Source organism: Colius striatus, chromosome 3 (assembly GCF_028858725.1).
Source record: "Colius striatus isolate bColStr4 chromosome 3, bColStr4.1.hap1, whole genome shotgun sequence".
In the NCBI taxonomy this organism is placed as follows: Eukaryota; Metazoa; Chordata; class Aves; order Coliiformes; family Coliidae; genus Colius; species Colius striatus.
In genome coordinates this window covers 51,801,528-51,813,943 of record NC_084761.1, presented here as the reverse complement: position 1 = coordinate 51,813,943, position 12,416 = coordinate 51,801,528, and the positions used below count along the sequence as shown (strand labels likewise).

The 12,416-nt window shown below is 41.3% G+C and overlaps 1 protein-coding gene across 3 annotated transcripts in view; it reads left to right on the top strand.

The window, feature by feature from the left end:
• Nucleotides 1-12,416, top strand: part of GATB (glutamyl-tRNA amidotransferase subunit B) — a 41,862-nt gene that overhangs the window by 22,795 nt on the left and 6,651 nt on the right. For all 3 annotated transcript variants that reach the window (XM_061994090.1, XM_061994091.1, XM_061994089.1), the window contains 5 exons: nt 753-837; nt 1,199-1,243; nt 3,257-3,446; nt 10,244-10,377; nt 10,758-10,836. In XM_061994090.1, coding sequence (XP_061850074.1) covers nt 753-837; nt 1,199-1,243; nt 3,257-3,446; nt 10,244-10,377; nt 10,758-10,836 — 533 coding nt within the window. The remainder of the gene's footprint in view (nt 1-752; nt 838-1,198; nt 1,244-3,256; nt 3,447-10,243; nt 10,378-10,757; nt 10,837-12,416) is intronic.

The window sequence follows — 12,416 nt, the reverse complement described above, 5'->3', positions numbered from 1 at the left end:
CCTGTCTCTGGATTTACCTCTTGCTGCTTCTGCCTGAACTCCCTGGATGGACTCTGGACCCAATTCATTCTCTCGCCTTGGCTGAAACTGTCAGTGGACCCTGCTGATTGCACATGCCTCTGAACAGCAGAGGTACTGCACCATGCAGTGAGGGCACTACCTGTGCTGTGGTTGCCCTCAGCTCCTGGCTTCTGGAGCAGCCCTGCTCTGATTGCTACCTGGCAGAATAAATCTTAGTTTGGCGTACTGTGGGGATAGCAGCTGTGTTAGTCTGCAGTTTTCTTGCCGAGGTCACCCTCTGCCTGCAAGAAGAATAAAGAGGATGATTCAGCATGTTTAGTACTGAAATCACTTAGCATCAACTGTCCTCCAATGTATTGGATTGCGTTCCACTGAGTGTGGTGTGTATGAAGTTGAGATGCGGCTTGTGTGTGAGCAAGAAAGGATAATGATTACATGTCCAAAAGAAACCTCAGCTGGGTAACAGGAAGGTCACTAGGATTGTATGACTTGGCTACAGGGCCTTTAAGGGGAGTGGGAGAAGACAAGGTAAGCACACAAAGAAAGAAACAGTACTGGAGAGAGAGACAGTGACTAATAATTCTGTGTGTAACTACTGCTGTTTATTTCATTAAGGTTAAAACAACAATCTGTGTCATTATCGCATAGCAGTGAAAAGTGAAATAGTGATGTGTACAAAACCTAATAGTACAATATGACATGCTTATTCTTTTTTGTTTTGCTTCTGTCAGACTATGAAATACAAAGGCAAATTGAAGAACTTGAAAATGGAGAAACAATTCTGAATGAAACAAGAGCCTTTGATTCCAGGCTTGGGTGAGTATTTTGGAAGAACATGAGAAATAGCAGCTTTAGAGTGCCAGGGATGCACTTAGTGACATGCTCAGGAGAGGTAACATAGTATTGTTCAACTTCTGTCTTCTAAAGCTAAGGTTGACAAGCATGGTCTCCTCACAGGTAGTAATGTATTTTTGAAGTCAAAAGTTTTTCACAACAGATTGTACGCTACATCAGGCAGTGTGTGAAAAGGACTCCCTTCTTACATGTACACGTTCTGTGAAGCAGACTTAAGAGGCTCTCGATGTTCATGAGTCAGTTTTTGGTCTGTGTTTTTGACAGAAAACTAATTCTGTGGTGTAGCACTTATCACGTCTTCCTTGTTTTGCTTTTATTTTAGGTGCACTATGCCAATGAGAGACAAAGAAGGAAAACAGGATTATCGGTACTTGAAAAATAAAATTAACATCTCGGGAACTGAGAATTAATTTCATTTCTTAACTATAATCAATGTAATGTGCATAGAAAGTTAGTCAGTATAGTGAGTATATACGGGAAGTTAACCTTCCACTGGAAGGGGAAGAGACCTGTCAAAATCAGTGCTAGTCCAAGCAGTTCAGATCTAGAACTCTCATCTCTGCCAAAACCCACAGACTAAACCTAGACTGGAGTACCTTAGCTCAAAGTGGGTAAGTTGAAGGTTTACTTTGTGGCCAGTACATGTGTATTCTTAAGAATGCCAGACAGAAAGCATGACAATATTCTGTGTTAAGCATTGCACCCACTGTAAGAAAATGCTGAGGGAAATGGTTTTCAGAGAGCAAACCCTGCCTCTCCATACATATAAATTCCATGATCATAGGTCACAATCACTGATTGAAAATCCTAACCGCTATTGAAAGGTGTCAGCATTTGTAGGCAGGTTTCTACCTTAAGTCCTTGCAGACCTAATGAAGATGTTACCTTGCTAAGTATTTCTTGCCTTCCACTCACGTGAGATGACAGCCTTCACCATAAACAGCCACCCAAGGATTTAGCCAGAGGGTGAGGGGGCTAGGCCTGGGTCCTGTTGGGAAGCAATGCTGCTGAGAACAAGCACTGGGGCAAGGCGGCAAAGCAGCAGCAGAGCTGCTTAGTTGCCCTACCATGAGAGGTAATTGCAGTGGTGTCTGGATGCGATGGGGAGAAGTAGTGTGCAGCTCAGTGATTGCTGATTGCTCTGGGCACCTCTTCCCCTGCTCTGTGCGTGCCAGCATCCTCCCCTAGTTAGGGCCATGTTAGCGCTCATCCTCCCAGTGGCTCCTCAGCTTTGCATCCTAGAGACAGTCTTCCTGTTACTCACAGAGTGCGCTTCTCAGCTGGAACATTGCAGTTCTGCAGGAGAACTTTCAGAGCCTCTTAGCTTTGCCTTATCTGTGTTTCTGTTAGATTTATGTGTATTCCACCATTGATCTTACCAGAGCAGAGCAAGGCTGTTGGAAACATCCCACAAATTTTAAATTTAAATCTGCTTTAAAACCGGCATTTGTAGAACATTTGTAATCATTTTGTGAATTCCTTATTATGGGAGGGACTAGCATGAGACTTATTTAAGAAGACTCATTTGAACAAATGCAAAAGAAAATTCATGAAAACTTTGGCAAAATTGGTGAGTGTGTATTTAAAATAAAGACCAGGAAGATTATTTTTAAGATTATGATCAGTGTTTTCAGATTTTTTGTAACTAACTGCTGCACATTATACATTAAACTTAGCATCTATGTTTCAGCAGATTTGAAATAGATATTATACTAGTAAATGTAGAAGGTGCCCAGAGTCCTTTATTCTGATACTTTGGAACTTCACGTTTGATCATGTAAGAGCTAAGTTTCTGCTTCAATCGGAGTTATTCAAGTGGTTTGAATTGGCCTTCTCTTTAAGGAAGCCTTTTGTTCTGTGATGGCACCCTGCTGAGCACAGTAACTTTGCTTTTAGCCCAGCATGAGATTTCATCAAGATTTTTGAAGTTATTCTAAAAAAGGTTGTAACCTGCTCAGATCGCTCCTGGCAGTTGGCTGTCAGTCTGGGGTTTTCCCTGCTAGGCCACTCCCATTTTTGTCCAGATCCACAATTGATGTTTAGTGCCAAAAGAAGCAGGTTGTTTCCTTATCTATTCTTATGGGGTTTATTGGATTTTAAAAATGTTATTATGATTTTGAGTGCAGAATTGTTAATGACCCCTTTTCTGACATCGGCTCTTTGACAATCAGTGCCAACATCAAAGAATGAAAATAAAACCTTTGCAGCCTCTTTATTACTCAATGGTGGTACATCAAGTCGAGAATTTTTAGTATTTTGTTTAGTTGAACCAGGAATACAACTTCCAGGTAGGTATTAACTTGTGATATAAATTTTAGTCCTTGTTTTTTAGCTTCTGTCTGAAAATAATTATAAAGGAGTTTTTCTTCATTTTTACTAGCTTTATGCCAGAGCCAAACCTTCCTCCATTGATTCTGTATGATGCAAAATCTTTGCCAGCTAATATGAACCATCAGCAAGTGGTAAATATTGACTGGATTCAAGAGAGGCTTCCTGACCTCCCCAGTGTGAAGAGAGCAAAGCTTGTTGAATGGTATGGGATTCTTCCTGAACACAGCTTCACCTTATTGGTAGGTCTATTGATCAAGTGCTAAAATAAGCCTAGAAACATCAAAGTTGCATGGTCTTTGGAAAGATTTACAAATTTCATATTAACCAGCTGTCAGTTCTCGTGGGTGTTTTTAGTTGCAAATACATCTGATACGTAATTTGTACCTTGGAGCCATATACATCGAATGGGGGGGGGAGGAGAAAATCATACCCATTGCACTTAGAAGTGTTTCTCATGCAAGGTGCAGTCAAACAGCTATTATTTAGTATTGATCTTGTCTGTATTACACGTGGATGCGCCTGTGACTGACTGCAACAAATGTACAACTTCCCGCTGACAAACCTTTGCACGTGCTGACTCTTCTTGTCTTTGGGTCTGGTACAAGGTTAGGCACATTGTCAGTGTTTAACAAAGTAATAGTCAGTTTTCCTGGCTGCAGAGACAAAACCCAAAGTTTAAATCTTTTCGCTTCACAAGTCTCTTGATTTAGCTTCCACATTGTTTTGAAATAAAACTAGACTTACTGCAGAATGACAGAATGGGAAGGGTTGGAAGTGACCTCTAGAAATCATGTAGTCCAACCCCCTGCACCTTGATTAAGTCACACAGGAACGTTTCCAGGCAGGTTTTGAAAACCTCCAGAGAAGGAGACTCCACAACCTCCCTGGGCAGCCTGTGCCAGGGCTCCCTCTCCCGAACAGGAAAGTTTTTCCTCATGTTCAAGTGAAAGTTCCTGTGTTCAACTTGTGCCTGTTACCCCTTGTCCTGTCACTGCGCACCACAGAAAATAAGACTGGCCCCATCATCTCGACACCTGCCTTTTAGGTATTTAGTAAGCATTGATAAGACTGATTTCCTCAGTCTTTTCCAGGCTAAACAGCCCCACGTCCCATGGTCTTTCCTTGTATGAGACATGCTCCAGTCCCCCAATCATCAATTGTTTTTAGGTGAATACATCAGTTATTCTTAGATGAATACACCAAATAGCTATACAACATCAACTTTGACCACACAATGCAGGTTACCAGCGATCAATTCAGAAGAGGGGATGAGAAAGAATAGAATGTGGCAAATGTGGATAGAAATAAGGAAGTAACAGCAAAATCTCGCAACTTCCAAAATTGTTTTAAAAGATTTTGAGCTTAAATACAAACTATGTCATCTCTGTTTTTCACTGATGACTCGGGGATGGGGAGCATTACAGTACCCACCTAGGATCAGAGATTTCACATAGCCACCTAAGCCAGGACAGAGTCCTGCTTTGGTTACCTGTGTGATTGGTAGTGACAGAATGAAAATGACTTCATTAGAGCAAGATTCAGAGGGGATCCAAAAGTACTTTAAATTGTCCTCTGGACTAGTTCCTTTCCTTTGACTATAAATGGAGGAAGAGCAATGCATATAACTACCTAATATCTCTCCTTTGTGGGTCTATAATTTAATACACTTGTATAGAAGCTGATTCTACAGAAAAAAATTGATTCTTTCCTCTGAAGAAAGCTGTTAGGAAAACTGCTTTGTGGTGGTATGCCATTTTAGTGAGTCTTTTACTGTTTGGTGGGCAGGTGAGTAGTAAGTCTCATAAAGTCATGAGGCTGCAGTGGTAGCATTGAGAGGTGTCAGTGGGTCTTACCTTTCTATCTCGTTGTATAAGCTGCAGAAGGTGATTTTTGCAGCCAGTGTTCCTGCCTGTGCATGTGTTTTTTCACATGAACACATTACTTATGTATTAAAATAAACGGAGCTTGGAAGGGTAAATAGATCCTGAACCACTTTTTCTTCTTCTCCCCCTTTGTGGTGGGTTGACCCCAGCCAGCTGCTGATGTTAAGCACCACTGCTATTTGCTCATTTGTCCTGCCAGTGGGACAGGGAGAAGAATAAGAAGAGTAAAAACAAGAAGATTCTTGGCTTGAGATGAAGACATTGAAGGAAAGAGGAAGGGAAAAACCCAAACATCATGCAAAGGCCAATCGCTCACCACCTCCCACAAATAGACTGATGTGCAGCCAGTCTCAGACCAGTCTCAGTGACAAAGGATCCCTCTCCCAGATGCCGTTCCCTCGGCGTTTCTTGTTGAGCAGGGCGTTGTATGGCACGGAACAGCCCCTCAGTCAGCTTGGGTTAGGTGTCTGGCTATTCACTGTGTGCGGCAGTGGCAGAAATTGAAAGCCCTGCTCAGCAGTAGCCAAAACAGTGGTGTGTCATCAGCACCACTTCAGTCATAGGTCCAAAACACAGCACCCTATAAATTTCTCTTAAGAAAATAAGCTCCATGTCAGCCAGACCCAGGACTTTTCCTTGGCATCAACCCGCTTCTCACACATTTCAGTTTCGCTGGTGTTGATGGCTTCTGCTGTGTGGTTCCCATCATGTCTGTCTACTAGCCCCTGGTATTTACCTCATCAAGTGCCCGTTCTTTCCACTGAAAATGTGAAATCCACTGTTGTCTTTGGTTTTTTTCTTTGAATGCTTTTTTCTTTTTGCAACGTGTAAGACAATTAATAAGCTCCAAGCTGAAATTTGGGATTCAGCTTTGCAATAAGATAATGCATCCATTTGAATGCATGAAGTGAAAGCCTTCTTATTGCAGGTCGTCTTTTATTGTGCATTAGAATGTCAGTGTGTATACTCGCCATAAAAGTTGCTTGCCTGTTCACTGGGAGACTAGTTAACCTTAATTCATCTGAAAACGGTATGTCCGTTGCTGTGTTAAGCTTACATCAGAAGTTGCAGAAGATTGCTGATAGGGCCAGATGCACACATCTAATGAGCATTCTTTCAGGTTAGAGCACCCAGGAGTGCTCATTAAATAAATGACAGTGGTAGAGGGATGACTCTAAAATGCAAAAATCTCTGTTCTGCGCCAACTTGTTAGACAAAACATTATGCGCCAAAGTTACAGTAAAGCAATCCCGTACTTCAGCACACAAGTTAGTTTCTGAGCTTGCTCCCTGAGCTTTATTCTCATGTACTGTAGCTGCCTGTATATACTGCAGTACTGAGAATCTGAGATTCCCGCTTTGCCTTTTTACAAGCAGCACCGAAACGGAAGGACAGTGTTACCTATTAACATCTTAATAGCTGAAATTTCTTAAGTGTAAACTGTGACATTTTTGGCAATTTTGTATCAATTGAAAAAATAAGTTTCTGTTTTTTCTTCATGCAGAACCATTCTCATTCGTAACAATTCTTTGAGCTATGTAGACTCCGTGGCATTTGGGTGCTCAGTTTCTGGATGCTATTTCTACTTTGCTGTCTAAACTGGTCAGCTGGCAAATACTTCAGTCAAGAACAATCCCTGACAACTTTGCCAGTTATGGAATTATAATATTTTTGGCTTCTTCCTACTTGAGTCAAAAAACCTAAAATGTGTTGGCGTAGACAGCAATATGACATTTTGTTTTCAAAAACCATGCTGACGTCCAGGGAGGTCCAACTGAAAAATAGATGAGTTGTCACAATACAGCATTGGAAAAAAACAACCTGATCCCTTCCTTTCTCATCTGAATTCCAAGTCTACCTGTGCATTTTCTGTTCCTCTGCCTACTCAGATAAAAGTTCCACTTGGGCTTTGGTTTGGTGGAATAATTGCACTAGTGAATCCTTTGAACAGTGGAAAGTGGGATGCTGCAGAAGTTGGTTTTGACCATTTTCTTTATGACGTGCTGTCCTCGTATATGTGGATGCGCCAGTGAACTTAAATCATTTAATGTTGGAAAAAGTTTGAGCTTTCTTTGACTGCTCTGCTTGTCTGCTTTAATAGGCTACTTTTTCTAGGTTTTTGTCCTCTGACAGTCTTGCAGGTTTTGCAGCAGTTGTTACCTCACAGGTGGTTGTTGAGGGAACTGTGATAGTGAAAATGAGAATAAGAAAGCAGAAAATGATGTTTTATTTGTGAACCACTGATGTAGTTTTCTTCTTAATTTTTGGGGGAGCATAAGTTTGCATCACAGACCCAATATCCCTAAAAGTTGTACCCATGGTATTCTGTAAAATAGTGTATTGCTTTAAATGTGTTTAGGAAGCATCTGAAATCACTCTACCACTCGTTATTTTGACATCTCGGTACTATTAAATGATCATTTTAAACTACATTTTAAAAAGCGGTTTGCATTTGGTTGAAATATCGATACATCAGATTTCATTGCCAGTGAGACTCCACTGAAGAAATTCCAGCTCATGTGGTGTGGAATGGGAGCACTGGGTGGGCCTGGGTCACAAACACGGTGCTGCAGTTCCAGATTTCTGATTTTCCTTCTCTGAAGATCGAAACAGATTATTCAGTGAGTCAGTATTCCTGTAAACTGGCATCTAAGAGTGTGCAGTGGTTCACAGCTCAGATCTGTTGCAAGGGACAGGTATGTTTGTGTTGTGTGTTGGAGTGAATTTGCTGTGAAGAAAATTGACCAAAATGCTGAGCAAATTAAAGTCACGTTCGAGTAGTACCATATCTAGAAATTGAAGCTAGCCAAGTTATGGCTGCATTTTTCTAATATGGCAAGAAAATAAGGAAAATGTTTCATTTCTGTCAGTCATTGTGGTGTTTTGACATGCTGCCTTATTCATTTCAATCTAGGATTGCTGGGTTTTCCTACTCTTTGGCTACAGAAAATGACAGGCACTTAAAAAACCCTCAAATGAAATGCAAAAGAATTTTGGGGAATATGTCTGTTTTTATGTGCACAAGCAGCAAGTGAGTGAGCACCGGGTAGGTCTGTCTGAGTATTCCTGGGCTTTTCTGATCTCGCTGCCTGGAAATCATCTGATTAAAATGTGAAAGTTGAATATATTTGCCCTTGATTTTTCAAAGGTCTGGCAGCAGAGTCAGAGCTGTAGCTCCAGGCAGGCTGTTGGGATCCAGAGATCTGAGTGTGCCCACTGCTAGAGGAATACTCTGTAGCCTGCACAGGCTGGAAGTGCTGGGCATGCTGTGCCCAGGTTGTGCAGCCTGCATTCAGACATGTGGCAGCTGCAGACTGTTTCACGTGCGTCATGTTATAGCTAGACCTCTTCTGCCTGGAGTGTTTGTAAAACCTTCTGCAGCACAAGTAAAGAAAGCAGCATTTATTGATACATGCTCAGTTTTTCCTGACTAAATTGGAGAGGTGTTTCTGTGGTAGGGAACCCGTAGTTGAAATAATCACTGTTTGTTTGTGCTATTGAATCCTGAGGTGAATTAGAAGTAGTACAGTGTTTAGTAATGCATCATTTTAGTAATTCCACTAAACACACATGCACTTTTTAATCAAGGTAACTATGTTGTTCCTTTACTGTTTGTTTTTTAAGCTCAGTTTGTTCCTGGAGGCTATTTAGCCTTAGGTTTTACGCGATTTGATTGCAAAGTAACTGCTAGTTATATTTTTTAAGAATACTAGAAAAGAGGGGAATTATGTCTGTGTGTGTTAGATGGGTAACTTAGAGGGAGTTACAAGGTTTCCCTTGGTTCACAGAAGACCTCAGCAGCTTTCCTGGGCTAGAACTTGGTTTGTTTGCTCTTGGTCTCAAGGTAAAGGGGACGGGTCTGATTTTTGTCACACCAGTTTTACAGCACATCAACCATTAATCTAAGTACATTTTGTTCTGTTTCACAGAACAGAGAGCAGCAGTCTGCAGTCTTCTCAAAAGCCATACATCACTACCAATGAAAAATGTGGTATCTAGAGCTGTTGGAAGTTTGTGTTGTTGAAGTCTTGAGGAGGAAAGTCTAAAATCCTGTATTGCTACGGTGATAAATTGCTTTTAAAAACAGGGGCAAATTAGACTGTTTTGATGAGATGTGTTTGAGTGAAAAAGTCAGGCTTCAGTTTAGTGTGTACCTGCACTCTTTTTGCTGGGAACTGCTCAGACATCTGGCTGCAGTCAGTATGTGCTTGGGAAATGTTTTTGCTGTGATGGCAGTATGTTTAGAATAGCTCCTTGGCTGTCTCTAAACTGATACCTCTCAACTTCTGAGAACTGGCTTGTCCTCCTGAGCATTTTTGCCACACACTGCAGAAGTCCAGTGGCACGCTGGATTTTGATTCCTCCTTGAAAAGGTAGGAGCTGCCACTTAACTTCAGCCTTCAGCAGACCTAATGAGTTCTGTGCTGCAGTTGAAGATCCATCAATGCCTTGATGACAAAGAGCACAGCATTCAACAGACTGTGCAGTATCTGTTCTTCTGAAAACAATCTCACATTTCTCTTAGGCTATAAATTGAATCCCGTACTTTCATACCTTCTGAGCATTTAGGGTGCTATGGAAAAGCTTGCATAGCTTATCTGAAAAAAATAGGAGAATAAAACCCTGCTTCTTAAGACTATGACCTTTCCGTATCATTGAAGGGTGAATGCAAGCTAAACTTATTCCTTCAACCCAAAATAAATAGAAGTGATTGCAAGATCAAGAGTGAAATGCTTGTAGAGAGTGTCAGAAAAAATCTCTTTGTGATAAAAGGTGGCATGGCAGCCTGTTAGATGGCAGCAGTACATTTTCTAGCATTATATGTACTTAAAACACATAAAAAGATGAGAAAGCTTCTCCCTAAATGCTAATTTTAGGGAAAGTTTAAGAGATAAAAGATCCTCATTTATTGGAAGTTCTGTTGAACCAGACAGGTTGGCAGATAAGCTGTATGTGCCTATTCTAGTCAGAACATGGTTTGTTTGCTCTTACATTAATAAAATGACTCCAAAGTCTTGTGACTTTGCAATGAATTCACAAAACCAAGTTTACTTTAGGATTGAGTATTTATACTCTGAATGTAATTGTATAATTAATCGTGCTTGCACTCTGGTGTCTTTTAACTTTTAATGCATTTAACTTTTCTTAAACAGAATGAAGATGGATTAACAGAATTCTTTGAAAATGTGGTAAAACGGACCCAAATGAAGCCAAAGAAAGTGATCGGCTGGATTCTAAAGGACCTGCTCAGTTACTTGAAACAGCATTCCCTTACAGTAAAGGAAAGGTCGGGCTTCTTGGTTACTACAGTGGTGATCATGTACCAGATCACTCCAATGCTCACTTCTGCTTTTGTTCTTGTCTGTGAAGTTTGTTAGGCTAGGCGGTACTGCACAGGTCTAGACCTTCTCCTGCGGAATGAAGTTAACCAAATACCTCTCAGAGAAGAAGACCATGTAGTACAGAGTAGTAATCAGTTTCCCTTCTTTGGAGTATACCAATGGCAAGGCGTAGTCAGGCTACCAGTACCAAAACTTGACTACAGTGTGTGGTGAGAAATGACTAGCTTGTCATGCTAAACCGTGTGATCTTTAGGCAAGCAACAGTAGCCTAGGTATGTTCCCTCATCTTATTCTCTGAGGTAACTTCTGCCCCCTTTTTCCCTAGCCCAGTCAGTCCTTTTCTCCTGGCTGACCTTCTGAACCTGCTGGAAAAGAAAGAAATTTCTTCTACAGCAGCAAAGCAAGTAAGTACCTTTTAGATTTTACTGTACCTCTTAGATTTTACTGTACTTTGAACCCATGACTGTTTGCTTCATCCACGCAGCAATTTTATCATCAGTGTGTGGCAGTACAGCGTTTGCTTTAAAAGGAGATGATTTAGAGCGTTGATGAAGGATACATTTTGTATCTGTACTATATACATATCATAGATGAAAATGCCTCATGTGTATATAATCTTACAGATTAATCTACATATTCAGTGTTACAAGGGGGCACAAGCCAAACAGCAGATTTAAGCAATGTGAACTGAAGTCAATTAAATAAATCCTGCTTCCCAACAGGCTGGGCACTGGATCTCAGTTTCACAGTTCGAGTCAGACCCAAGCAAAAGGTCAGTGGGAGCTAATCCATGACTTGCAGTTAAGCTGAGAGTATCAGTTATGAGGTACTAAGGGACAGTAAAGTCTTGCACTCCCAAGCATCAGCGTGTGGAAAAAGATACAATTCACCTGAGCGTAGTCACAAAAAGAGTTCAGCTTTGGTGGACCCTTGGGTGGAGAGGTTGCCCTTTATTTCATCCTCCCTTCTTTGAGCGGGTGCTACTGTCTGCCTCTCTTTAAATATCATGTTGCTTAGGACAGGATGAGATTTATGTCTAAAACTGTGAACCACTTAAAATGGGTACAGGCCAAATCTGTGGTAGGGAATAATCTGTCCTTCACCTTCAACTGTTGCCGGCTCATTTCTGTGGGATGCATTGTCTTTTCAGATTAATTATTATGCTTTAGACGAGTCCATTAGATGACTGCTGCTTCTCAGGTGTTCATCAGTAAAACCGTTAATGAAGATATTTAATTTGCCTTGCCTGCTTCCAACCTTTTAACTCTCTGAAATACATAGAGCAGGTTTCCATCTTTCTAGCATATACTGATTTAATCCAAGTACAACTTTGGACTAGTATTGAGGTCAATTGACATATTTTTTCATGATTATAAACCAAGTGTGACTGTTGCAAATGTGGCTCTTTACCCTCCTGGGAGACACTTATATTTCCTGGTTTGTTTTCTTTTTTTTGGAGACGCTTGCAGTTCTTAATTAAGTTGGGCTTGTTGTTGGTCTGCTTCTGTGAATAGCCAGCTGCCTATGACAGGCACCATAAATAAAGATTTAAGTGCCTGACTTCAGGCACGCGCGTTTGGAAATTTGGGACTGGAAAAGTAAAAGCTTCAGAAAGGGGATAAAGTATTAATAGGAAGAAAGTTGGGATGCAGAGCGGTTCTGTGCCTGTGGGCTGGTTATGGCACACCCATCAGTTTGGTGTCTGCATTTGAAAAGGTAGCTTCAGAACTCCAGCCCCAGCTCTGGGCTTCCTTGGGGAGGCAGAGACAGGGTACTCGTGCTCCCACGGGAGTTTCTTGCCTTGTGATATGTGTGTGTGCCGGCACTTCTGACAGGTTATCAAATGTCAAGAATTTCAGAGATGCTGTTCTTGTTTAATTACCAACTGCCTGCAATGTGCACGTTATCCTCAGAGTTCTGGAACTGGCCACAGAGAAGCAACCGTGCCGTTTGCCATCACCGAGTGATGCTCTCCAACTGCAGA